General features: G+C 61.9%; 2 protein-coding genes across 3 annotated transcripts; one reads left to right on the top strand and one right to left on the bottom strand.

Moving 5' to 3' along the window:
• Positions 1-514: 514 nt before the first annotated feature.
• On the top strand, positions 515-9,883 carry CBX2 (chromobox 2). The gene is made up of 5 exons (XM_054083306.1): positions 515-640; positions 740-783; positions 1,242-1,307; positions 3,608-3,677; positions 4,135-9,883. Exons 1-5 carry the CDS (start codon positions 569-571, stop codon positions 5,479-5,481), a joined length of 1,599 nt encoding a protein of 532 aa, XP_053939281.1. The 5' UTR covers positions 515-568; the 3' UTR covers positions 5,482-9,883.
• A 1,793-nt stretch (positions 9,884-11,676) lies between these two features.
• Positions 11,677-16,005, bottom strand: CBX8 (chromobox 8). Of its 2 annotated transcripts, none has more exons than XM_054083475.1 (5): positions 15,859-16,005; positions 15,455-15,498; positions 15,193-15,258; positions 15,028-15,118; positions 11,677-14,867 (listed from the first exon to the last, which is right to left on the bottom strand). In XM_054083475.1, the coding sequence occupies exons 1-5, from the start codon at positions 15,925-15,927 to the stop codon at positions 14,031-14,033; spliced, it is 1,107 nt and encodes a 368-aa protein (XP_053939450.1). In that variant the 5' UTR covers positions 15,928-16,005; the 3' UTR covers positions 11,677-14,030. The 2 variants fall into 2 exon arrangements, with proteins under 2 accessions (XP_053939450.1, XP_053939451.1); XM_054083476.1 differs by having other exon boundaries at positions 15,028-15,094.
• Positions 16,006-26,900: the final 10,895 nt, after the last annotated feature.

Genomic DNA, 26,900 nt, shown 5'->3' with positions numbered 1-26,900 from the left:
GGGCAGCCCGAGGGAACAAAGCCCCGCACCGTGCAGCCGAGCTCCGCACCGTGCAGCCCGGGGAAACACAGCCCCGCACTGGGCAGCCGAGCCCCCCCACCGGGCAGCCCGGGGGAACACAGCCCCGCACCGTGCAGCCGAGCCCCGCACCGTGCAGCCCAAGGGGACACAGCCCCGCACCGTGCAGCCCGGAGGAACAAAGCCCCGCGCCGGTCTCCCCCCATTGTCCCCGCTCCGGCCGGGCAGCGGCCGCCCCCCGCGCGGGCAGGAAGGGGAGGGGTCGCGCTCAGACAATGCCTGCCCCCCTACCCCCCTGCCCCCTCCCCTCCTCCGCCGCGCCCCGCCCCCCGCCCCCCATTGGCCAGCGGGGAATTTGGGGAGCTCCAACCCGTGTGTCCCCCCCCCCGCCCCTCCCGCCGGGGGCGCGCACGCCGCATTGTGCCGAAGGGCGCGCGGGAGTGGGGGGGTGGGGGGGGGAGACGGGACACGGGGGCGCGCGGCCGGCGTCGGGGGCGCGCCCGGGGGGCTCCCCTTGTGTGTGCGTGCGTGTGCGTGCGGGGCCGGGGCCATGGAGGAGCTGAGCAGCGTGGGAGAGCAGGTCTTCGCCGCCGAGTGCATCCTCAGCAAGCGGCTCCGCAAGGTGGGACCCGCATCACACACACACACGCACACCTCGCTGCATCCCCCCCCCCCTTCCCGCCGCCCCTAACGCGCCTCTCTCCGTCTTTCCTCTCCGCAGGGCAAGCTGGAATACCTGGTCAAGTGGCGAGGCTGGTCCTCCAAGTGAGCGGACATGCGGGGATGCCGCCCGCCCCGCCGCTTTTGTTCGGGGCGCGCCTCTCCTTTTGTTTACAAATAAGCGCGGCCCGGCCCTCCCCGCCGCCGCGTGCGGCTCTGTTCCCCTCCGTTTCCCCGGGTCGAGCCGGGTGCTCCCGGTGCCCCCCCCCCCCCTACCCTGCTCCCCGCGCTCCCGGTCCCGCATCCCCCGGAGCTCTGCCGGGATGCTCGGGGCTCGCCTCACCCCGCCGCAGCGCGGCCGCCCCCTCCTCGAGCTGTGCCCCCACCTCCGCCACCCCCAGACCCTTCTTCCCTGCCCATCCCCGGGGAGGACGGGGCTGCACCGGTTCCCAGTCGACACGAAGGGTCCGTTTGTCCTGGGATGAACTCCAGCCGGTAACGGGGGCGGTGGGGAGCCCCGGATCCCCCCCCCGCTCTCTCCCAGTCCTTCTCTTCTGTTGCAGGCACAACAGCTGGGAGCCCGAGGAGAACATCCTTGATCCAAGACTCCTCCTCGCTTTCCAAAAGAAGTGAGCAAACTATCAATATTGCTAAGCGAACGATAAAAAAGAAAAAAAAAAAGTCAATTAACTTCCAATTGGCTGCGCGTGCGGTGGAAGTTGTGGAAACAACAGGCTGGAGCTCGCCGTGCCTTTTGTGGCACAGCCCTTTTGTTCATTCTTGAAACCACAGTTCAGGTCCACCTCAGACGCCTCTTGCCGGGTTGGGTAAACGCGAAGGATTTACGGACCGGTGCACAATCTGGGTTTGCAGTGGTTGTACAATGGGAGCCTGGCAGCGCCCAGCAGAGCCCTTTGGCTCTCGCTCTCCATCCCCTGGTCGGAGTCTCACTGTGCTTGGGGGGCAGCTGCAGGTCCTGGTGGGGAAACGGCACTTGGGGCTGCACAAATCAGGGGCTTGGAAGGCTCTAAAACGTCTTTCTGGGGGGCACAGCTATGCGAGGGTGAGGAGGTGATGAGTGGGAGAAAATGGTGTGCACTGTCAGGGCCAGGGCTACTGCCCAGAGTCGAGCTGGGAATGGTGATTGTTCTGCAGCTATTACATACCGGGAATCACACACGGAGGTAAAAAAGTAGCCTGCTGGCTACAGGAAGCACAGCGCTGCCAAGTATTTTGGCTCCATGTTAATAAAAACCATTAAAGTTTATGATAGGATTTAATTATAACTTGTTTCTGGATCCATCTTTTCAAGAATGGAATCCGGTGGTTAGTGCAGACAGCAGGGTGTTTAATTGGCCGTATGTATCACAGCTTAACACTGTTCTTTTTAAATGGACATTTAGTGTGCATAGTACAGTGATCTGAAAACATTCCCTGAACGTCACCTCGGGCTTTGCGTGGCTGCCAGCCTGGGTCGCTTCCTCCAGACCAAGGGGTGCAGGAGAGGTGAAATGAGCCCAGCAAATAAGAGAACTTAGAGAATTTCCAGGGAATGCATTTGCTTTTCCTCCGCGCGGAGACTGTACTGCTTCTTACTGAGAGCAGATGGGAAGCTCAGCACTGCAAGTGTGTGAAGAAGGCAAAAGTCTTAGCAGAGATGGGGCAGATGCTTCTGTTTGCCTGATCCTATTGTACGAGAAAAACTGCAAATCTTGCCATGAGTTGGAAGAGCTAGTGACTCAGGATGGGTGACACTGTGTGGTCCATCACTGACTGCTGGAAGCTTCTTGCTGTGGAGATTATTACTGCAAACGGGATGCAGAGATGCTCTCCTGTCACTGCCCAGCCTGCCTTCATTCCGCCAGGCATGAGCAGAGCAAGGAGCTGCGCTCACGTTCAGCGTTACAATACTCAGTGCCTCCCTTTGCAAGGCCTGTGGCTGGCATCAGTGGGACAAAGGGACCAGGACTCGGGTAACCAGCAGGATAGTCCTGCATGGAAAAGGATTTTCGCTCCGTGAGCAGTTTGGTAAATGTGTTTCAGCCATCCATGTGGTTCAATGCCATGCTGTGTGCGAGAGGGTCCCTCTTTGAGCAGGGACTGTTTACAAAGTCTTGTAGCGATAGGGCTAGGGGCGATGGGTATAAACTGGAGAGGGGCAGATTTAGACTGGACATAAGGAGGAATTTCTTCATCGTGAGAGTGGTGAGACACTGGCCCAGGTTGCCCAAGGAAGTGGTGGCTGCCCCATCCCTGGAGGTGTTCAAGGTCAGGTTAGGGGGGCCCTTGGGCAGCCTGAGCCAGTGGGAGGTGTCCCTACCTCTGGCAGGGGGGTTGCAACTGGATGATCTTTAAGGTCCCTTCCAACCCAAACTATTCTGTGATTCCACGATTCTTTCCTTTCACCTCTTCTCCCATAAATCAGGGCAGACGCCTGCTGCTGAGCCAGCTTCGTACCTCCGTGTCCAGACAGCTGCCTCTGCTCTAAGGCCAGAACTTTTAGAATCCGTTCCTTACTTTGCACTTCTTTTTCTTGCGTTTTATCACATTCATGGCCTGAGTCTTCCAGTGACCTGTGCCAGTCCTGGAGGGTAAATGGTCTGAGTGCCACGTCAGGGAGGTTGGAACTGCACAAGTTTTCATATTTCCATAAGGCTTTTGGCGCTCTTTGACTGCACCTGGGTGTGGTGTGCCTGTAGCACGTGAGTTTAAGTAGGAGATGTGCTGGGAGCCTGTAAGATCATTGCATGTCAGTAGGGATTAAGGACATGACCCAGCCCTTGCTCAAGTGCTGGGATGGGAGCTGAGCCTGCAGCATCCTGAACAAGGGGGTTTTTAATGACAGAAAAAGGGAGGAACAAAAGCCATGTTGATTATGTTGTCCTTTTTTAATTTCCTGCAAACCTTGTCCTTAATTGTTTTTTTTCAGGGAACATGAAAAAGAAGTGCAGAATCGGAAGAGGGGCAAGCGGCCCAGGGGCAGGCCCAGGAAACAAGTGGTGAGTCCTGGTGGCAGTGGAAATCCGCAGCCGTATTGGCCCTGGAGGAGCTCTGGCCTCAAAGGCACCAGAAGGCGTCTGTCCACAGAGCAGGATGTGGAGGCTGCTCAGCCTCTGGGGTGGGGAGAGGACATGGTGTCTGGATTAGGGGTTTTGCAGTGGTGTGGGGGGTCGATAAGGATGCCTGCAAGGAGGACATGTCTTCATTGTTGGTCTGGCAATGATGTAGAAGGAGACAGAAGAGTTCCCTGGCACCAGGGTCCCACCTGGTGTTTAAGCCTGGTTGGTTTTGTACTGTCCGCTCCCTAACTTGTTTGGGATAGGTTAAGCAGATCATCTAATGGGGAGAGGGTACCTGTGTGTGTGTCTGAGGCAGCGGCCAAGGCTTTGCAGTGCCCTAAGGGTTGTTTGGTAATCCATGTTAACTCTTTCTCTGTTTCTCTCCATTGCTTTGCAGGAACCAGAGATGCCTGCAAAAACTAAGTCAAGTAGTTCCTCTTCCTCCACATCCTCCTCTTCCTCCTCCTCGGATGAAGAGGATGAAAGTGACCTGGAAGCAAAGAGAGGTCCCCGCAGCAGAGAGACTCACCCGGTACCACAGAAGAAGGCTCAGATCCTGGTGGCGAAGCCCGACATGAAAGACGCTTCCAGGAAGAAGCGTGGGCGGAAACCTCTTTCCCCAGAGCAGAAAGCAGCTCGAAGGACCGTGAACCTGACAAAGGTGCTGAAAACGTCCCGGAAGGAGGTGGGTGGCAGTGCAAAGCTGATGGGGAAGGCGCAGCCCCAGCACAGCTCGCAGGGCTCGGGCATGGCTGTGCTGAAGGACCCGCCGGGCACCTTGGCTGGGCTCAGCTCGGGGGGTTCGTCTGCTGAAAACCTGACCAACTTGATGAAGAGCGGCTCCACGAGCCCAAACCGGGCCATCAGCTGGCAGAGCTCCATTGTGCACTACATGAACAGGATGTCCCAAAGCCAGAACTCGGCAGAGACCTCGCCCCTGAGCAGGCTGGCACTGAAGTCCCAGGCATCCAATAAGAGCAGCTTGGGGCTGGACTTAAAAATGAGAAACCAGAAAGGACCTGGGGACCTGGGGAGCATGCAGGGATCCAAGACTGCCAAGGCTCCTAGCAGTGGTGCTGGAGGGGACCAGAAATCAGGGTTTGCTGCAGGAGGCCAAACACTGCACAATGGCAGCAAGATGCCAGCGAGCTCATCCGGAGCCAGCAGCCAGCCAGCCTCCAGTCAGGAGCTGAACCTCCAAGCTCTAAACCTGCAAAGTGTCAAAAATGGTCCGAGCGCAGCTGGTGGCAGCAGCCTCCCTCGCCACCTTTGCAGCACCTTGTCCAAAGGCTCCGGCAGTGGCACAGCAGCGAGTCCCGGTGCCAGCAGCGCCAAGGGTGGTGCGGCGGGTGCCGGGTTGAATGCTGCTGGCGCTGCTGTGCTCTCAGGGGGGGATGGCGGCAAGAGCGAGAAGCAGGCACACCGGGCAGGCGACAGAGACTTGGCCAAAAGCGGCACAGCCAGCACACAGGAGGGGCAGGTGGCCACGGAGAACCGCAAGCCGGCCGCCCTTTCCGAAATGAGCACAGGTGAAGAGACCAGCTCAGATTCGGACCGGGATTCAGCATCCTTCCCAAGCGTGGGTCAGAACATGTCTGTCTCTATCCAGACCAGCCAGGACTGGAAACCCACCCGCAGCCTGATTGAGCACGTCTTTGTCACCGATGTCACCGCTAACCTGATCACAGTGACGGTCAAGGAGTCCCCCACCAGCGTTGGGTTTTTCAACCTACGGCAATACTGAGCCTGGGAGTGTGAGAGGAGGGAGAACGTCCTTCAGCCTCTCCCTCAGTTTTGCCCAGTTCTTCCATCAGGTTTTTCTTTCTTGAAGTGAACACAGAAACCTTGTGAAACCTGCTGAGACGCATGTCCAGAGAAGCTTAAGAAAGGCGCAGTGAAACCTGCTCAGAACTGTCAGCAGGTCGATGGATCCCTCCCGGCTTCTCCATCCTCTCCCGGAGCAGTGCCCCGAGCGGAGGTGGTTGATGCCATTCTCCGGTAGCCGGAGCGCTGGTGCTGCCGAGGATGACAGACTGAAGTTTAGAGCCAGGCTTCACTGTACACAGGTTTCTTTGCTTTATAGCCCAAAACAGCAGGTGACAAGGTCTGCAGCTCTGGCTGCAGGGAGAGCGTGTGGAGCTGCGATGGGCCAGGCTTATACTTAGGAGAGGAAAAGGAGATCCTTTTCTTTCCTCTGAGCTCCCCATGAATCTGTCTGTGAGTCGTGGGGAGTTGCAAATCAATCCAAATAAGACAGCTGCTGCTCCCAGCCCTCTGGGGCTGCTGGGGGGTGGCTGTGTATGGGGGTTTTTTCAGGGTACATTCAGCCCAGCCACCTCCCTGGGCAAGATCACTTCCAATGATGGTGAAGTCCATGACGTTTCTGTTGTGGTTTCCAGCTGATAGGGAAATATTGTTTACACTTTTTTATTAAGGAAAAATCCTTTTTTTATTTTGAGGGATGGGAGTAGACCCAGTCTAGGGAAGACTGAATCCTGGATGCCACTGATGAGACAGGGTGTCAAAGGTGCCTCTTTTAGAGCAAGGGACAGCTGGCAGTAGGTGTCTCCTTGCCACCTGAGGAGGGTCTTGCCTTGCTGAGGGTGGGAGCCAGCAAGAGCTACTGACTTCTTTGCCGTGACAACTTACAGAGGGAAGCAAAGCTTGGATTCCTGTGCAGCCCAGAGAGCCCGAGCACTGCTCCTTTGCTTTGTCCTAGCATCGCCAGCATCTCCCCCTCCCATTCAGCAGTTTCCAGGCTCTTGTAGGGACCAAATTGGGGAGTACTTTTGTCTTGCAGAACATGCAAACCCTCCCAGCACGGGTAGGTTGGTTCTCGGACTGTCAGGTGCCTGTGAGGTTGGTACCGCAGTTCAGCTAAAAAGCAGTGCCCAGGCAGAGCCAGGGGCGAGTGAGCCCTCCTGATGGAAACACAGCTGGATCCAGCCTGCAGTCCAGCCCCGTGCCTTGGATGCTTGTTGGGTTTGACTCGCACTGATCATGCACATTTTTCTCCAGCTGGAGGACTCAGAAGCTGGTTGAGGACACCTACACGGTCTGGAGTGGTGGGAAAGGGAAGGAGAGGAGAAGGAGAAGGGGCAGGGTGAGGTGTTAGCAGCGAATGCTGCAAGCCGCTGTTCCCCGAGGAGCTGGATGGCCTCCAGTAGCCGTTCTCCTTCCTCTCGCCACCCTGTGCCAGCACCTAGGGTGTTACTTTTGCTTGTAATTGCAAACAATAATGGCTTTTATATGGAAGTCTTTTTCCCTGCTATAGATTACTTTTACAAGCCAAGATTAGCAGCAGTAGTTCAGGCAGAGTTTAGTAGCATTTGACATCCCTTTAGTTCTATTAATGCTGAACTCCTTTCTCTGCAGCCTGCCAGGTCTTGGTGCATGGCTAGAAGGTGCCTCCGAACTGCTCTGCCACCAGCATCTCCAGCGTGGCTGCTTGGTGTATGTGAACAGCTTTGGGTCACCTTTGCTCAGTGACTGACCTGGCACCAGGACAGGCATCTCTCTTTATGGCAGGTGGGAGCACTCACAGTGTTGTCACACACAGGAGTGCAGAGATAAATGGACCAAACTGGGGGTACGTGTCCTTCTGTCCCCTCCCAACCCATCCACTCACTGCAGCCGCATTTGCTGCTGCAAATTCTCAGGTGAATGAAAAGCCAGTGCTGGCTGCATGTGCTACCTGCTTGTTCTAGGGATATTTCCCGCTGTTCAAGGAATGTTCAGGGTTGTTCCTCGAGCGGTGGCTGCAGCCTCTGCTAGGGCAGACTCCTGCGCTCCACACTCTTACCTTTAGGTTTTGTATTTAGTCCCCAGCCATCCTGTTGGTTGTGGCTTTGAGTTTGTTGTGCACAGCATCCTGCATGAGCCAACTGCATGCCGGCAAGCCAGGGTGGTTGAAGACATATTGATGCCTTGCAGCAGGACCTGTGCAGGCTTCTCAGCCCAGTTCTGCCCCAGTACAGCCAGGCAGCCTTGAATGTCCTCTCACCACAGTATGGGGCATCCCGGGGCAGGGGTTGTCCAGCCCTGCTCTGCTCCTGCCACCCAGCCCAGCAAAGCATTGTTCTGCCAAGCAAAGGGCTGAGGGGAGGGAAGGATGCGTTCTCCGTGGAGGAGGTTCCCAAGGATTCCATCAAGCTCCATGATGCCAAAATGTCACAGTCTGTGCCATTTACCTTCTAGGCTTTAACTCTGCCGAACGAGCTGCTGTTGCTTTGAGCCGTCCACGGAAACGTTAGCCTGCGTCAGCAGAAATGAATGTTCTGGGCATGGTCTCTGCTTTTGTGCTGGGGATATGAGCGTTTTGGGAGAAGAATCTAGGAATCTAGGAGCACAGGGGCAACGCTTTTCCCCACACACCAAATGTTTGCTACTTAGCCTTTGCGAATCCAAATGGAACGACAATGTGCCTTTCAGACTGTCCTTATCTCAGCCTTGTCTGCGACACCGGTCCCACGACAGGTTTGTGCCTATGCAAAGCAGAGTGGTCACAAGGTCCTGGGGACAGCAGTGACAGCAGTGGGGAGAGATGCCCTGGTCCCCAGCGAGACACCTGGCCATGGTGCGGAGCTCTGCTGCAATGTTGAGGGCAGCCAAGGGATGGATGCTTACTGGGAGGAAACCAGCCCAGCAGGGATGCTTTTGCTTAAAGCAATAGGATAGGGAGGAGGCTGGTGTCCCCCAGGGAGGAAAAAGCATCTGAAGATGCTCCACGATGGGGTCGGGCACTAAGCGTCCACAGAGGGTGCAGGAGATGAACTGTGACGGTGGATGGGCTCACTACACACAAGCTCTAAGCTGGCTGCTCCTTCCAGAACACCCGTCAAAGCTCAAATGTGATTCTCTGTGCTTGCTCCTGCCTCCTGGCCAGGCGAAGGGTTACTGGTCCCAGGTCCACACCCAGGGGAGTGCGTACCCCAATGGTGGGCAGCTCTCCTCCATCACCCCCTCTTCCCTGGTGTGTCCCCTCCCAGCAGCGGCAGGACTCTGCTACCACCACTTGCTATTGTGCCTTCTGCTCACCAGCTGGTTCTATTCCAAAGGTGTAAGGATGGTGAAAATGATAATCCAGATTTTTTTTCTGACATTCGTCTCCTCCAGTGCTCCTTCCCCAGCCAATTCCCACTCTAGTGTTTCAGGATCTTGGCTCTCCCAGCAGCACTGAGGCGTCTGAATGAACGGTTCCTGTTGGATTTTGCCTCTCGAAGGCGCATGATGTGAACGATTTACTGTAATCCTTTGTGGACAGGGGCTGAAAGCTGATGCAGACTCTGTTTACCCATCAGTACCATCAGTATTCAAAGTCTACCTTGGTTTTTTTTTCCCTTTGTTTTAAGTTTGCTGCTATGGGTTGGGGTGTTCAGCTGTTTGTCAAACAGCCAGTTAAAAGTTTGTCATTTGCCGTTCTCTAAGGGGTTTCCAGTGTGGGAAGTCCTCAGTATTTGTATATTGAATGGATATTTTCTCCAGGCATAATCTGGTTAAGCATACTTTTTGTTTTCCATTGGACTGGAAGAGGTGGCCAACTCGGCCACCTTCCCTAGAAACCTAGTCTATTTTTATATATATATTTTGTACCAAAAAAAACTGGAGTTCGTGGATGGATGGGGATGGTTTGCGAGGGGTTAGTTCGCTTTGAGTTTCTGAGATGGGTGTGAAGGGCTCCAAATCTAGAGAGGTTTTTTACTGAAAGAAATTGAGAGATGGGTGAGAAACGAACAATTGTTCTTGTAACTTGTGCCAGTCACTGGTCTGATTTGTATGTTTTAATTAAAGAGAGAGCCAAATCGTTCCTGTATGACACTTACAATTGCTTTAAACTACAGCTGTTTGTTTGCTTTTATTTGCAGAGAACAAAAGTTGGAGATGTTATTACCCTGGGAAAGCTCAAGGGCTTTGTTGTGCCGGACGGGTGTCCAACCCGCCGAGCGACTGTGGGGCTGGGGGCTGCGCTCCCCCTGGCCTCCTCTCACCCTCCCGGCACCTCACCTGCCTTTTCTGCCTGGGCTTGTGCTCCTGGCCCCTGAGCCAGCGTAGACCCAGCACCTCTAGGCTGCCTTTAATTTATTTGCAGGAAAACACTAGGAGTCGGTTATGTCGGGCAGGGGTTTGGGGTTTGTGTTTTGGGTTTGTTTTTGTGGGGTTTTTTTTAATATAAGTTTTCCACTGCTCTTTTTTAGCATATCAATAAATATTTTTTTAAACTTTTCAGCCTGGTGTGGTCACTGCTCTCAGACTCTCGCCTCACCCAGGATGGGCATCCTCCCTCCCCGGGGCTCCGTGTCGCCTCCCCTGCCCGTGGGCTGCAGCACGGCCGCTGGGTGGGGACCAGCCAACACGAGGGGACCCCAAAACCTCTTCCCCACCTCCCTCTGACGGTTCAACCGGGCTGCGGTGCCGCTGCGGCTGGAGCTGCGCCCGCCGGGAGGGTGGAGAGGGGGGGTCCCTGGTGCCTCTGCTCAGCTCCGAGGACCCTCCTGGCCGTGCCCCCCACCCGCGGCACCGACACCGGGACCCGCTCGGGGAGGGAGGGGGAATTCCCTCTGGGGCCGAACCGGCCCAGGGAGGGCGCTGCGCGGCCGCGGAAGGGCTGCCCGCTCCCGGGGCCAAGCGGCTGTCCCCGCCGTCGGGGCTGCCGTCGGGGCGGGCGGAACGGCGGGAGCCGCCGCGGCACGGGGGAGGGGTGGCTCCTGCGGGCCGTGTCTGGGGGCTCCGCCAACCCCCAACCCACCCACCCCCCCCCCGCCATCCCCACCCCCTCCCTCCGCCCCGCTGGGGGCCCCGGCACGGCCCGTGTGAAAGGGCCCCCCCGCTGGGCCGGGGGAGAAAGGCGCCTTTGTGCGGCCCTTTCTCCTGCTCCTCCTTGACACTCATTTTCCGCGCCCAGGCGCTGACAGCTCCCATAATGCGGGGTCCGCGCCTTTCACCCGGCGGAGCAGAGAAAGGAGGTTAATGAGGACACAGCTTCAAAAAAAAAACCAAAAAAAAAAACCACCAAATCCGCCCCCCCGCGCTCCCCTCTGCCTGCGTGGCTGGGGCAGATTTGAATACAAAGGCTCCACACCCCCGCTGCGCTGCCCACCCCGTCGGAAGGAGGAGCGCCGGTACCCGGGGCACCGCTGGGGCCCCGACCGGTACAAGGGCGCGTTCCTTGGGGCCGTTCCTCGGAGTAGAGCGGCACACGGGCCCGTGCGAGCACTGCGGGACCCCCGGGGGTGGCCCTCGACTCCTCCTCTCCTTCCAACCCCGTCGGATCCTGGCCCCAGCCCTGCTCGCTCCTGCCGAGGGGGGATGCTGGCATGCGGGACCTCCTGCCTCATTAGGATGCCCCCGCCCCGCCGGGTCCTGGCCCCAGTCCCTGCAGAGGGGCTGCCCACCCCATCGGGATCGCCCCATCCCATCGAGTCCTGGCCCCAGCCGCCCCTGCAGAGCGGGGATGCTGTGACGCGGAGCCGCCAGCCCTGTCGGGTCCCTGCTCCAGCCCTGCCAGCTCCTGGAGAGGGGGAATGCGGGGATGTGGAACCACCCACCCCAACGGGATCTCTCCATCCCATCGAGTCCTGGCCTCAGCGGCCCCTGCAGAAGGGGAATGTGTAGATGCGAAGCCATCCACCCCATCGGGATCCCTCCCAGCCCCGTCGAGTCTTGGCTCCAGGCCCGCACACCCCTGCAAAGGGAGGGATGCTGGGATGCAGGGCCGCCCCGTCGAGTCTCTGCTCCAGCCCTGCCCGCCCCTGCAGCGGGGGGATGCGGGGATGGGGAACCGCCTGCCTCATTGGGATGCCCTCACGCTGTTCGGACCCCCCACCTGCCCCACAGCCCTTCTGATCAACCCCCAGCCCCACAACCTCTCCACCCCAGCATCCCAAAAGGGAAGACAGACACATTTCTATTTACAAAGTATATATTCAAACTCACATAAAAAGCAGGTCTCATATGGACATTCACAGCTGGCAGAAGACACGTAGTTAAGCTTCACTTCTGAGACTGAGATTTAGCCAAATTGTTTTTTTGTACAAGTCTTAAATAATTCACGCACACACACGCGCACGCACACACACTCAGTATATACGTCGCTATGTACATACACACATATACACCCACATGTTATGTTTTGCTCCATATACATGTGTGTCAGGATGCACACATATACACAGGGCTGGAGCGAAGCACACCACATCCCAACCGTGTCCCGGCAGGGTAGGAGCGCAGCTCCGGGCTCTTTTGCAAAGGGAGACATCCTCCAGCCTTGGCACCACAGTGGCAGAAGGACAGGCAGCTCAACCCCATCACTGTCCCTCCAACAACACATACGTCCCATGTTGGCTGGCGCTGACACTGAAACCAGCACGCTGGTTCTTTGTACAAACCAAGTTAAAAATCTCGATTTTACAAAATATGCCTTAAAAAAATAATAAATCAAAATAAACCAACCAAAAAAAAAATAAAATCAACCAAAACAAATCCAGACCTCACAGACCTGACTCCCTTTGTACAGTCACTGCAGCATCCTCCTGCTAGGCTAGCTGACACAGGTCCCACAAGAAGGATGGGGAAGTAGACCAAGCATGGATGGGCCCAAAAGCACCTGGCTGCTCCTTGCCCCAGCCCCTCTCCCACTCCTCCAGCCCCATGTGCTGTCATTCCCCAAACAAGGAGCCCTCAAGAGCTCTGCTGGGGCAGCCAGCAAGGAGGGACGAGGATAACCTGCCCAGCCTTGCTGCCAGCCAACTTGTGCTTTCCAACCCACAGAGACGTTCAAACCAATGCATCAGGGTGGGGACACCTCAACTGAAATCCCAGGTGAAGGTCCTGCTCCCCACCCAGATCAGCCTGTGGCCGGAGGAATGAACAGAGCTGGGGGCTGCAGCCCAGGGATGCTGCTCGATCCAGAGGGGAAACGGCTGCACTGTGGCCAGAGCCACCAAACCCCACAGCCGTGCCCTGCCCCAGCCCAGGGAGAGAAGTGGCAGTGCCAGGAGAAACAACGCAGGCAAATCAACCACAAAAAGGCACCCGAGTCAGCAGGGCTGCTCACGCCCGGGAATATTTTGCCTCTTGGCTATTGTTTAACTAGCATAAGAAAAGGGAAATATTTATTGTCTCTGAATGCATAAAGGTGGCTTTGGGATTTGTCAGAGATGTGGATATTACAAAACACCTTATCTGGAGTCTTCCACCAGGCTGAAGTCAACAGTGTCGGGGGGGGGGTGGGAATAATAATCCACTTTCTATAGCGTTATAAAGCATCTAAATATGGGCAGTGACATGCTACCCTCCCAAACCTCTCTGGCATTTCAGGAATGTAAACAGAGGGGTTTGTGTTGGGTTTTTTGTTAATTTTTTTTTTTTTTTTAGTGGGTGGGGGAACAGAATCAAGCGACCAGACAAAATGAAAACAGATTCTCAGCTCAGTCCCGTCTCCCACAACTGCTACGACAGCTCTATTAAAGTGCATTTCAGTATCATCCCTCTCAGGAACCTGACACACACAAAACCTCCTCTTCTTCCACGAGAAAAGGTAATTCAAGTTAATACTCCGCTAGAACACTTTTAGCCTTTTTATGGATTTCTGCTTTTCCCCGCCCCGACTTCGTAGCAACCTCATTTTTTTTTTGTTACACTGGAAACACCCCCTCCCCAACAACACTGTAAATACAAGTGCTTCAACTGTCAAGGGCAACAGTTCTGGACACGGCACACTTGATTGTACAAGCAACACCTTATATCACAATCAAGAAACCAGGGCACTTTGCCCTCAGAGGGAGCAACACATCCTCCCTCCACCATCCACAGCATCATATGAAAAATAATAGTTAAAAAAAACCAGAACATAATTAGCTATGAACATCATTCGTTATGTACACCGGCTCCTGCAACAGATGCATGAACTCTGTTCGTTCTCAGTTTTATTGTCCTTTCTAAGAGCAACTGAGCAGTCACTGTTGTCTCCATTTAAATAAAACAACTCAGAGTTGAAATATATATATAGATATATATGCATTTTTTCTTAAATAACATATTTACATCTAATAGAAAATATAACTCTAGAGATAATCTTTCCAACGAAATGTAAGACATGGGGAAAAAAAAAAAAAACAAAACCAAAAAATGGATGAGTTAATGAATTCAGGACAGTTTCTAAATCCTCTCCAGGACAAAAAGAAAATAAAAAAGAAAAAAAAAAGAAAAAAAAAGGAAAAAAAAGGCCCACCAAGCTCTAACCAAGCTTTTGTCTGGATCTGACTGAAGAAAACCCCAACACCACCTCCAAGAAACTCATCGCTTCTCTTTAAAGAATCCTTGGTCCGTGCTGCTCTCCTTGATGGTGACGGTCAAAAAGTTAGAGGTCACATCAGTTACCACCACCTTCTCCAGGTTGTTGAGCGAGGGGCTCCAGGACTCCTCCTCGGGGTCCCCCAGGATCCTGGAGACGGGGATCCTAGCGATGAGCGAGGGTCGCCCCGCCTGGCCCCCCATGCCGTCGCGGTACAGGCTGCCCACGGTGCCCGGGCTCACCGCGCCGTGCAGGAGCTTTGGCCCACCAGGGTCCAGTCCCCCCTGCCCCTTGGGGTCCAGAAAGTCCGCCCGGTGCTTGGACAGCCGGGGCGGGAAGGTCTCAGTGGCTCCCAGCTTGGTGCCCACCTCAGCCCGGTTGGGGCCAGGCAGGGCTCCGGTGAGGTCAGGGTCCTGCCGCCTGGCCAGTTGGATGACGCTGTGTCCCGAGCCGAACTTGGCCGCCCCTGCAGCTTCCTCCATCTTCCTGGCCTTCAGGTAGTCCCCAACCTTGTCCCCCGGGTCCCCCAGTTTCCTCTTGGAGGCATCCAGAGTCTCCGCTAGGTCCTTGTACAGCTCCTTCCTGGGCTTCGGGCCTCTCTTTTTGGGGGTCTCCCCAGGTTTCTCCTCCACTCGGATCATCCGGTCCCGGATGGTGTCTGCCTTGGGGGTGCTGGTGCTGGAGCTGCTCTGGGGAGCCAGGGCTATGTTTCTGAGTCCTTCCCTAGCCCGGGATGTGGAGCCCAGCTCTTGGGGAGACCTACCGGGATACGGTACCCGGATCCCCCTGGAAGAGTCACTGCGGAATTCATAGGTTTTGGCCTTTGCTTTTGCCTGGGCCTGCAAAGAAGATAAATCACCCGGTGACTTTATTATCCTGCCATCCGGCTGCGTAATTACAACTTACAAGACAAGAGGCCGCCTTTGCAAGGAGCATCCTCCACGGGGGCCGCAGAGGGACCCCACTCCTCATCCCGGCATGCAGCCCTGGCCCCCTTACCTTTAGCAGGAAGGTTTTGGGCTTGGGGCCTCGCTTTTTGGGCCCGTATAGCTCCATTTCTCGCTCCCTAGAGGTGTTAAAAAAACCAAAGCTTCAATTCAGCATAGCTACAAGACAGCAAGAGATTTACAAGCGTAACAGCTACGGCTGGCAAAGGCCTTGTACCTTTCCTCAAAGGCTGCGAGCAGCCGGGCATCCAGGATGTTTTCCTCAGGTTCCCAAGTGCTGTATCTGGGATGGAGGGACACAGAGAGAGGGGAAGAGCGTGAGGAGCCCAAAACGTGATAAACCAATACAATAAAAAATAGAGGGCATGGAGGAAGGGACCCAAGTTTCCTTCCCACTACAATGGGAGCGCAGGGCTGCAGTGAGGCAGCTCCCACAGCTCCTGGCTGCAGAACCCTCCGGAGCAGCAGCCGACACTTACTTCTGAGACCAGCCCTTCCATTTTACGAGATATTCCATGCGCCCCTGCGGATGCAAATAAGAAAATAAAATAAATAAAAAAAAAAATAGAAATAAAATAAATAACATAGACACAGAGGGAAAACCGGCGATCCCCGCCCGCAACAAAGCTGCACCCGCCGTTCCACGCGTGCGGCGGACACGCGCCTGCAAAAAACACGCCAAGGGAGGAGGGGGGGATGCAATGAAAAATCAATTCATAGGGATTAAAAATGAGGGTGCGGAGCGGGGTGCGGAGCTCCTGGGCATGCGGCGGGGAGAAAGAGCCGCCCCCAGCGGGCGCCCAGGCGCAACCGGGCCGGAGCCGCTGCAGCGGGGGCCTGGAAAAGGGGGAGCGGCGGGGGGAGCGGCGGGGGGGGCACCTACTTTGCGGATGCGGCGCTTGAGCAGGGCCTCGGCCGCGAAGACGCGCTCCCCGACGGCCGAGAGCTCCATGTTTACGCGGCCGCTCGCAGCACACAGGCAGCCGCCAGCGCAGCCCAGACCATAATACTCCGCCCGCTGACGTCAGCGCCGTGCCCCCCCCCCCCTTTTCTCCCCACGTTCCACCCACCCCCCCCCCGCACTTGTTGCTGGCGGAGCCGGGTGGAATATTCCGCCCGCGCCGCATTGGCCCGAGCTCAGCACCGCCCCCCGACGTGAGCCGCGTCCCGATGAGCGCGGGGCGGGGACGGGGGACGGGGGGGGGGGCGGTGGGATGACACGCCTGGATACCCGCCCCCCTCCGCACCACGCCCCTCTGGGGGGGGGGACACGGGACGGGGATACAAAGGGGCACCGGGAGAGCGAGGAGGTGGGGTCACGGCCACCGTCAATCTCAGGGATGGAGGGGTTCGCCGCCCCCCCCCCCCCCCCCCCCCCCCCCAGACAGCACCTGGACGGGGCGGGCCGGGGGTACCGGTGCTGGGACAAAGAGAACGGGGTTGGAGGCGGGAGTGTTCATGCACAAACAGCCCCGGGTGTGAGCACCGTCCACGCGTGGATTCGCGGGAGTGGGGATCCTTCCCGGTGATATCCACACACCGGAGTCCAACGGTCTCCAGTTTTCCCGCATTGGGAGGCAGAGGAGGGAACCCAAGACAAACGGCCCCACGCGGGATTTAGTCCCTCCCCACGGGATTTAATCTCTCCACGCGTTACCTATGAACAAAGCGGCGTGGGTGGCACTACCGGACTATCAGCCGATACCGGGACCCCCGAGACCCCTCCCCGGCTCTGCAGCTTCCCCGCTTCACCGCACCCCGCCCGGGAGCCTTTCCTTTCTCGTGCTAAGAGGCGCCCACGGGAGACCGAGCCACGCGTGGTCCAAGGCGACCGCCTCTTCCCCCCGGGGCCACAGTGGGGGAGCATTGGAGGGGCCCCGTTCCCGACCCCGGTGGCAGCGGCGCCGCCCAGGGATGCCCCGCGAGTGGGACACGCAGCACCGTGACCCGGTGCTGAGCAGGTTTCTATGGCTCCGGCCACGCGGGACGAAGCCAGGCGAGGCCTCCCGTGAACCTGCGCACCCCTCGCTCCTTGTTCCTCTCCGGTAAGGAGCTCAAAATCGAAGGGAGTGGTGTTCGGCGGCTCCCGCGGTCACGCGTGGAAGCCTCCACGGTGGACCTCCGGTTGAGCATCCTCCTCGCTATACGGCGGGTGCCTCGCCCCGGGACACGGGTTTGCTGCCGGGGGAGCGCCCGGTCACGCGTGGCGGGGATGGCGAGGTGGCTACGGGACCATCTCCCCCGTGTTCGGTGGGAGGACTACGGGACACTTGCATTCTCCCGGTCTCGGACGTGGCCCGGGGGGAGCCACGGGCCCACGGAGAACGGGCAGAGGGGACAGGCGTTGTCCCCATCCCGGGGGCCGTTGTCTCCCGGGGCTCCAGCCCGGGCAGAGACCTCCGACTGCCTTCACGGGGGAACGGTTCCCCTGCGGTGGGAGCGACACGAGTGGGGACCGTGGGCGCCTGGAGCCCCGCGGTCTCACGGAGGACTCGCGGGACGCGTGGCTCGGGTCTCGGAGGGTAGAACTGCCGCAGCCGAGGTGAAGCAGCGCTCACGGGAGGAGGGCGAGACCTTCCCAGCCCTCGGCACGCGTGGGCTCCCAGCCCCGCTCCGTCAGACACAGGGGTTGTGCGCGGCGCTGGTGCGGGGGGAGCGCATCCCCCGCGCCCTCACGGCCCCCGGCGAGCTGAGTCCCGGGCAGTTTTTCGTTAATGTCGAATTAATCGTTGTTAATTAAAGCAGGTAGCGGGGCGGCTCGTGAATTAGCGTGGATGCGGTGGCGCGGATCCCGCGCCCGGGACGGCGCTGCGCAAAGGAGACACCCGGGAGGGGAGCGAGCACAACGGCCGCACGAAGGGGCCGGGGGGTCTGAAGAAGGGGGTGTCTGATGCTCCTCCCAGGCCCCACGGTGCCACCACCCCCGCCCCGGGGCTCCCGTTCCAGCGTCCGCGGCCGAGTCGGTCCCGTCCCCGTGGGGATGCTGCAGCTCCGGGAAACGGGTGTTCGCCCCACACCTCCGATCCCGGTGTCCACGGTGCAGGTGGGAAGCACAGTCCCGGAGCCTTCTCTCTCCGCACCGGAGCCCTGAGGGGCCGCGGAGCTCCCGGCTGAGCAGCCGCTTTTGCTCCATCGTCTGCGGCTCCACGGAGCCCCACAGCCACGCGTTGGGGCGGAGAGGGGAGAGGATGTGGCTATCGCTGCCTCTCGCGTGGGCATCAGCAGAGGGAACGATTCCAGCCCTCACCGGGACCCACGCGAGACCCGTGCGGGGCCGGGTCTGGGTCCCCGGTTGCGGTGCGGGGGGCAGGGAGAAGGCGAGACGCAAACGAGAACGAAGCCGGGGGGGGGCAGCGGGGAGCGAGTGCCACTGCGGAGGGGTCCAACCGGAGCCCCGGGCTATGGACGAGCCGGGACCGGGGCTGCGGCCGCTCGTGGGGGTCTTGGCCCGGAAGGAGAAGCGGGACGGAGCCGCCCCGGCGCCGCGGGACGAGACAGCGGCGGGCGGGACCGTCCCTGGTTTTCCCGGGCGGTTCCTCCCGCTGCCGGCGGGGGAACGCGGACCCCCTCACCCGCGGCTGGCGGTGCTGCGGGGACCCCTCCCGCTCGCCCAGATTACCGGGAGCAGGAGCGAGACCGGGGCCCGGGCCCCCCTCCACGCTCCCGAGGTCAACGGCAGAAGCTGCCCGGGCGCCCCACGGGCTCTCGGCTGGGGGGTGGGTTGCTCGCTTCTGCACCCCCTCCTCTCCCGCCGGTCCCACCCGGTTCCAGCTCTGCCCCGGGATCCCGGGGCTCAGGGCGAACTTGGGGACGGCTCCGGCCCAGCGAGGGTGTGTGCCGCCGCAGCGAACCCCTTTTCCACCCATTTGACCCCAAATCCTCCCCTCGACCGCCGGATCTGCGCTCCCCTAGCCCGCACTCATGCGATGAGCTCCTCGGGGCTCGGCGGGTCGCCGCGGAGCAGAGTGCCCGGCTCCCCCCTCGTTTCTGTCTTTGAGGGGGGCTTCCACGGTTCCGAGCTTTGAAACGAAACCGAGGGGGTGCTGCAGGTCCCGGGGCCGCTCGTGGGGGCGGCGGGGCGGGCACGCGTGTCCGAGTGCTGCTGAGCCGGGGGCGGCGGCGGGGCGGGAGGGAGCTGGCTCCAACCCAACCGCCGGCACGATCGATCCCCGCGCCGCAGCCGGCATCTTCCCCTCGGCTTCCCGTGCTCTCCAGCGAGCGTGCTGCTCCGCCCCACGGATAACCCACTCCCGGGACGGGTCGCATCCAGCCTAACTCCCGGTCTGGCCCGGTTCCCGGGCGGCAGAGGATGCTGGTGCCGGTTGGAGACCTGGTTATACCACGGTCGCGCTCCCCCCTGTCCGTGGGGCCGTGTGTTCCACCGGGCAGGGCAGAGCTTGCCTCGGAGGCTCATTCCACGCGGGCTCTCTGCCTTCGTGGACACCCCCATCCACGCACCCTCGGGGCTGCCGGCCCCGGGTTCCAGCCCCGCCGCCCAGTTTGGTTCCAGTCTTCTCCGGTCCAGTTCCATTCCTGAGTCCGCTGGGAAAACGATTCCTTCCGCTGGCGGGTAAAGGGACTCGGGACGAGCCTCGGAGTGAATTCACGCTTCTCTTCCGCCCATGCCGGTGCCGGGCTGTCCCTTGGGGATGGTGAGTGGACCGGTAGCCCCCGCGGTCCCGGTAGTCCCCGTCGACCCTTGGCTGTGCGTGGGGCTGCGGGACAGCCGGCACGCCCGTACACTGCCTTTTCGTTTCCGAGATGTTTGGGGCGAAGCAGGGAGGCATCGACGGCCCCGAGCTGCGGCACCTGCAACCCATGCGGGAAGGGGAGGCCGGGACAGGACCTGCCCCCCCGGGACCGAGAGGGGACCCGGAGACCGGGCCGTACACGGAGCCGCGGACACGTATGGGCTCGCTGCAGGTGGGACCGTGCCACCTCTTTCCCCTGGAACACCGCGCTGCCGTGTCCTGACCCCCAGCATCCCCGCCGAGGACGCTCGGGGGCCCCTGTCCAGGGAGGGCAGATCTCAGGGGGTGCCCGGGCAACGGTGCCCCCGTCGGGCCGCTTTTTCCCACTCCCCGCAGTCCAGGAATTCCCATGCGAGCACATTTTCTGGTCAAGGTGTCCGACATCGAATTCCAGCCGGAGCAGGGCTTCCCCGGCGGCTCCGGAGGCTGGGTGCCCCGGTGGGCACGGCTTGGGGCCGGGGGACCCCGGGAGAGCACGGGGCGCAGGTGCTGCCCCTTCCCCTGGGAGCGGGGGCAGCGAGAAGGGGAAGGGGCGGTCAGGGGGTGCGGGGAGGGCAGGAGGTGGGGGAACAGCCAGGACACGCAACTCCCCTCGGGAAGGCGCCGGGCACCGCGCAGCGAGGGTGTGGAACGGTTTGCACTCCCTCCCCGCTCCCGGCAGTGTTTGTCCCAGGAAAGGGGGGACCAGGAGCCTTTCCCCCTTTTTTCTCCGGCCGAGGTTCCCCTCGTCTAAGTGCCTGGTCCCGCTCTCGTTCCGCCGGGGCTTGAGACGGAATCGCAGAGACAGGAGGGAGTCGATCCCCTGCGGGACACGTCCTCGAAGCCTCCCCGTCTCCAAACGACCCCCCCTCGGGGTGCGCTGGCCAGACCATCCCGGCTCGGGGAGTCCTGGGCAGGGACGCTCCTTTCAGCCCCATCTGTCGTTATCCCCCGGTTAGCGGGGCTTTGGTGCAGCGCGCCGTCGCGGCTGACCCTCCCCGACCCCTCCGCTGCCCCAGGACCGAGCCGAGCTCCCTCCGCGGGGCAGCCTTGCCCGGTGCGGCGGTGCTGAAGGACAGCACCGGCCCAGCTGACCGAGGTGGCGGATCCTCATCTGCTGCCCGTCCGCCAGGCCCGGCGCGGTTCGGCCCCCGAGGGGGCGGGCGCGGGGAGCGGCGGGCGAGGCGGCGGTGGGCGCAGCCCGGGCTCATCCCCACGGTACCGCACGGAAACACGCCCCGCCGGCCCGATTAATTCCAGGTGCTTTCCATAGGTGGCACCGTCCTACTGGAAATGGCAGATGCGGCAGCATCACAGCCAGCTGTGCTCCCACCACCCCCGGGGGGCACCACCGCCCCCTCCGCCCTGGGGACTCCCCTCCTCCACGGCGGGATGCAGCGGGGCGAAACGCTTGGGGGAGGCCCCGGGAGCTGCGCCGGGCACCGCGGCAGCGGGACGGGACGGCGGGGTTTGGCGGGGAGGGTCCGCCGCGGCTGTGGGCTGAGCCAAAGCCCCGCTAACCGGGGGATAACGACCGATAGGGCGGAGAGAAGCGTCCCTGCCCAGGACCCCCCGAGCCGGGGTGGTCCGGCCAGCGCACCCAGAGGGGGGTTCGTTTGGCGACCGGGAGGCTTCGAGGACGTGTCCCGAAGGGGACTCCCTCCTGCCTCTGCGACTCCGTCCGAGCCCCACGGTCCGCACGGGGGAGAGCAGGCGACTCCTCTGCAGCGAACGGCCGGAGCGTCTCCTGCGCCAGCGTTGTGCTTGGAAGCCTCTCTACGAGTGTCTCTGCACCTTTCCCAGCGCGGCTCGGGGCGCGGGGTGCTCCGAGCGCACCCCCTCCTCTGGCCAGTGTCCTCACTCGCGTCCCACTGCGGGGAGCGCCCACTCCCCGTTTCCAGGCGCACTGACACGCACCGAGAGCCGAGCGTCGGCCCCGGGGCCGCCCCCCTGCAGCCGCGGGTCGCCCAGAACCCCCAGTGCGAGGAAAGCTCTGCTGGTGGGGGCGAGGCGGGGCGGAGGGCGCCGCTTTATCGCCCCGCTCCGGGCTGCAGCGCTCTGCACAAAAGACCTTTTGTTGCCGGGGTTTCTGAATTTGCTGATTATTTGTAGGAACATAAATACGAGTTGTTTGCAGAGGGGGGCGAAGGAGGAAGCGACCCGAGTGCCTGAACGTTTCAGGGTATTCCCACCCTCGCCCACCTGTCTAACCCGAGCGGCACCGTCTCTCCCCGCTCCCCACCCCCCAGCTCCCCCCTCCGCGCTGCTAAAGCCGGTGCCGCGGGGCTCAGCCGGCAAGGACGGCACAAGGACGAATCTGCTCCTTCGCAGCTCCTGCTGCAGCGGCCACGGAAGCACCACGAGTGGGCAGGGACCACTCGACAAGCCTCGACAGGGCGAGACGGACTGCCGTGCGCGGTCCCATCGCTGTGCCAGAGGGAGCAGCGGGGCCGGTCCATATCACAGCTGGGATGTGACCGATAACGTGGGGGGCGACTGAAACGGACCTAAAAGATCCCTGCCTTGTCCCTACCCCATGCCTATCCCTATCCCTACCCCGTCCTTGGATCATCCCTTCCCCGTTTCTACTCCGTCTCTACACCTACCCTATCTCTACCCCTATCCCGCCCCTACCCGGTCCATTCCCCTTCTCTGCCCTGTCCCTATCCCATTCCTACCTCTATCCCATTCCTAGCCCGTCCCTGCCTGTCCTTACCCCGTCCCTGCCCCCGCCCCATCCCTGCCCGCCCCCCCACCCCGCTAGCAAGCGGCCCCGCGACTCCTCTTTTAACAAAAGCAATTAAGAGCTGAAACGCGGCCCATTTGCATTCCACTTCAAGACCGGCAACCGCTTCGCCCGGGCCGGCAGCGTTATTTGCGGCGGGGCCCCGCTCGGTGGGGTGGGCAGCACCGACCCCAGCCCCGCCGTCCCGTCCCACCGCCCTGGCCCCGCCCACAGCGGCTTTGGCCCCGCCCACCCCGCGCAAGGTAGATGCTGTATTTAGGTTCATGCCCTTATATGGCTATGAGCGCAGCGCCCCGCGGACGGCGCGCACCATATAAGGAAGCGGTGCCAGAGCCCGGGGTGAGCTGGTGAGCGCTCATTGGCCCATCGGTATCGCAGCAACCGGCTCTCACGAGTGGAACGGCCCCGCGCCCCCCCCGACCATTCTACGGGGCCGAGATCCCATGGGGACACCGGGACAGAGTTGACAGCCCCGCTCCCACGGGTGACCCTGAACGGGACCCCCCAGAGTATGTCCCCACCCCGCCCAACCGCGACCCCCCCCGCCCGATCCGCGGAGCCGGGATACCCTGGAGGCGTGGGAATGGAGCTGACACAGCCCGCTCCCACGAGTGACCCTGGACGGACCACCTCTCAGTGTGCCCCCGCCCCACCCGATCCGTGGGGGCTGTGACACACCCCCCCCGAGAGCACGGGGACGGAGCTGACAACCCCGGTCCTACGGGTGACCTTGGAGGGGACCCTCCACAGCGTGCGCCCCCCGAGTCGGGACCCTATCCGTAGGGCCGGGATTCCCCGGGGGCGTGGGAAAGAACCCGCTCCCACGAGTGATCCTGGACGGGATCCCCTGCAGTGTGTGCATCCCCCCTTCAAATCACGCTCCTTCCCCCGCGCCCGGTTTGCGGGGCCGGGATACCCTGGGGGTGTGAGGATGGAGTTGACACGCACTCCTCCCACGAGTGATCCCGGATTGGAGCCCCCACAGTGTCCAGCCCCTCCCCAAGTCGGGACTCCCCCTCCCCCGCAGTGCTGCCTCGCCACCCCGTTTCGCCCCGGGAGTCCTGTCCAGGCTGTCCCGCCGCACACTGCGGCGGGGGGGACACTCACTTCTTTCATGGGTACCGACGGCACGCAGGAGCCCACGGTTGTCCCGAAGTGTGGTGGGACCGCCGCTCCCTGCCCTGTCCCGGTGTTCGCAACGTGGGTTACGGAGGAGATCGGCTCCCACCCGCAGCAGACGGTCCCAGCGGGACGGGATCATGCGTGGGCAGTGGGGTACGCGGACACGAGTGGCCCCGATGCGGGGCACACAGACCCCATGGGCCGGGCCGGCTCACTCCCGCAGAGGGAGATTGCACCGGGGGAGGGTGTTTCCCGGTGGGCACCGGCGCCCTCCGCACCGTGCACGGCGAGGACAGAGGTTTCCACGGGGGCCACGCGTGCTGCGCGCATCCCACCGCGGCAAAACGCTTTCCCGTGTCCCGCCGACACAGCGTCGACTGGTCGCGGCTGCCAATGGGGGAAGGATTCCCCCTCCAGCCCCGTTCCCACACTCCCGTTTTCGGGATGGCCCCTCGCCCCACCAACAGCCCCGGAGGGGAGCGGACCTCCGGTGCCCCGTGGAGGGGCAGCGCCGGCTCTAGCCAAGCACCCACTCGTGCCCGCTCCGGCCCCACGGGCAGGACTTGCGGGAGGGGGAGTACCGTGGCGGGCGGGGGGGCGCCGACACGACGCGGGGCCGCGAGGGCGAGTTTTCGTTGCGGCTTCGCCGCGGAGCCGGTGCCGCGTCCTCCTTCCACGGAGTCCCCCCCTACCCTCCCGCGCTCCCCCTGGGTGGCATTTATTTTATATTTATTTTAATTTTTATTTAATTCCCGCGAAACCGGGCGCTGCGGGAGAGGCTGCGGGGCGTGGGGCTCCTCCGCCGCGGCGGATACCAGCCCGGGGCTGCCGGTCCGTCCCGTCCCGGCGCCGGGGCGGGCTGAGCACGATGGAAGCGGGCGGCCCCCGTGCCCCTCTCTCTCCCCCCTGCTCCGCAGGTGAGGCCCCACCGGGGAGGCTCCACCGGGTCCCGCCGCCTCACGGGCTCCGCTCCGGTGCTGCGGGGTCTCTGTCCGCCCCCCGCGCCGCCTGCCCCGGGACTCCCCCCGAAGGGGGCGATGGGGAACCGGCGGCCGGAGGTGGGGGGGCTGCGCTGCTTCCTCGCCGTGTCCCCCCCGCCCATGGCAGGATTCAGCGGGCTCCGCCGAGCAGCCATTTTCTGCAGCTGCGTCTCTACCGGAGCTCTGCCGGGCGGCGGGGCCGGGCGGCTGCACAGCCCCGGGGGGGGCCCCCGCCCCGCTGCCTGCCCGCCGCTACGGGCGCCCCGAGCCCGGCCGGGCGGTGCCTTGGGGGGCGGTGGGGCTGCACTGCAAGGCTTGCCGTGACAATCCCACCCTTTTCCCCGCCATTTTGTTACCGTGCTGGCGTTTTCCCAAAGCAGAGACAGAGCGGGAGCCTTGGGAACCGGCCCCCGTTGTGCCGGGGCGGGGGCCACCCCCCCAGCTCGGAGCCCCGTTTCCCTCCGCCCCCGCGGAGCCGCACCTGGCAGCGGGGCAGGTCGCGGGATGCCCGGCCGCCGCCGGCTCCTTCCCACCGGGATCGCCCCGTTCCCCTTCGCGCCGCGCACACGCAGCAGCCGCGGGTCGCGGCTGTCTGGATCCACGCAGGACCCGGTCACGCGGGGCTGCCTCCGGTGTCCGGGACGTTGTCCCCAGGCGAGGGAACACAGCCACCAGCCTCCCCTCCCAATGTGTCGTGGATGCGGCGGTGGTCGCCTTTCTCCGCCCGCCCCACGGGCAGCGCCGAGTGCCCCGACGGCCCTCGGGGACCCTCCCGTCGAGCAAGGGCTGCCTCGGGGCCGGGCCGCCCGGTGCAGAGCCCCGTCCTTCAGCCCTGCCCGGAACCGGTGGCTGTACCGGTTCCCCGCTGGAGAAGCCCAAACGCCTTCGCGGGACGCCCGTGGGCACAGTGCCGTGCAATGCGTGGCCCACGCGATGCCGGGGGCTCAGCGGGGCGGGCAGCGTGGCCAGCCCGGTGCTGCGGGGCAGAGGGGCGGCCAGGACAACTCGCGGGGCCGTGGCCGCGGGACCCGGCGGGCAGGACTGGGGGATGCCCCGACGGGGCGGGCCGGTCCCTCCACCTTCGCAAAGGTTAACGAACGCCGGCGGCAAACACCAACCAGGGGGGACAGCGAGTGGATGCGTGTCCCCGGCCCCGCGTCTGCATTCCCGGGACGGGGGGGGTCTCGGTTGTGACACGATGCGGGAGACCCGAGAGGGGCGGCTGCAGGAGATGCCCCGTGCGAGCGGGAACGGGACGTGCCCCGGGCTGGGCCTCCGGAACCGAGCGGCGGCGGTGGGAGGAGAAGGGAGCTGGGAAAGGGAGGAGGGGGCTCCTGCAGTGCTGCAATGCAGCGCCGCGCCGAGAGCCGAGCCCGCCGGCCCGGCAGCCGCTGCTGCAATGCGGGTTTGAGCACCGCACCAGGCCGGGCTGAACCGCGCCGGGCCGGGCTCGGCATCCCGCGCCCCGCCGGGCCCCCTCCGCCCCAGCCGCCACGGGCTTTGGCTTCCCTCCCCGCTTTCTCGCCCCCGTTTCGTTTTCCTCCCGCTCCTGCTGGGATCGCGGGACGTCTCCTCCCGAGGTGGGACGCAGCCGGCCGGTGTCTCCGGGACCTCCCGCTCGCCCTGTGTTTCCCGAGGGGAAGAGGCTCAGCAGCAGCCACCTCTTCCCTCGCGGCTCCTCTATTTCTCGCTACGGGTCCCCCCGACGCCGGGACCGCCGCGAAGCCCCCGGTGCTGCACCGATTCGGGGCTGGTCCCCGGTCTCTGCCCTGCTCTGCTCCAGCTTCTCCTGGGGGACCCTCGCCGCTCCCCACGTTACCCCCGGGCAGCCTCCCAGAGCCCCCAACTCTCGCCGTTGTCTGAGCCGATGGTTTCCCCCTTGTCCCCACTCCCCTTCCCCGCAGTGCCGCTGCGTGTCCCACGCGGGACCCCAGGCGTGGTGCGGGGGGGTGTCCCCACCTCTGCTCCGCTTCCCCGCGGCTGACACTGGCATACACTCGGACACCCGTGGGAGCCCCCGGGAGCCCCGTGCCGCAGCTGCCCCGCTCCGCCCGCGCTGCCCCGCCAGCGTGCGGTGATTGCGGGCACAGTGAAACACACTCAAGCGCCCTTTAGAGAAGGAATCAATCTTATTAAACTCGCAGTTGCTAAAGATACAAACCCAGCGGGGCAAGGAGGCTCCCAGGAGTGCATAAAAGATGGGTATGAAGAGGGAGGGGGGGCATTTTAAGACCGGGGTGGGGGGCGTGTAATCACCCACTGCCCATCCCCATCACACAGGCTGTGGATTACACCCCTTTTTTTTATTTGAATCCTGCAGTAGCAGCCCCGGGCTGGATGGCAGGGA

This window comes from Cuculus canorus, chromosome 18, assembly GCF_017976375.1.
Source record: "Cuculus canorus isolate bCucCan1 chromosome 18, bCucCan1.pri, whole genome shotgun sequence".
Classification (NCBI taxonomy): Eukaryota; Metazoa; Chordata; class Aves; order Cuculiformes; family Cuculidae; genus Cuculus; species Cuculus canorus.
Note: the sequence above shows the minus strand (reverse complement) of the source record. Positions and strands in the feature narration are given on the sequence as shown.

Coding starts and splice junctions, on each gene's coding strand:
- CBX2 (XM_054083306.1), top strand. CDS start 569: ATGGAGGAGCTGAGCAGCGTGGGAGAGCAGGTCTTCGCCGCCGAGTGC. Junction 1,308..3,607: donor CTCCTCGCTTTCCAAAAGAA/GTGAGCAAACTA, acceptor GTTTTTTTTCAG/GGAACATGAAAAAGAAGTGC. Junction 3,678..4,134: donor GCAGGCCCAGGAAACAAGTG/GTGAGTCCTGGT, acceptor ATTGCTTTGCAG/GAACCAGAGATGCCTGCAAA.
- CBX8 (XM_054083475.1), bottom strand. CDS start 15,927: ATGGAGCTCTCGGCCGTCGGGGAGCGCGTCTTCGCGGCCGAGGCCCTG. Junction 15,499..15,858: donor TCAAGCGCCGCATCCGCAAA/GTAGGTGCCCCC, acceptor TTGCATCCGCAG/GGGCGCATGGAATATCTCGT. Junction 14,868..15,027: donor CCAAAACCTTCCTGCTAAAG/GTAAGGGGGCCA, acceptor TCTTCTTTGCAG/GCCCAGGCAAAAGCAAAGGC.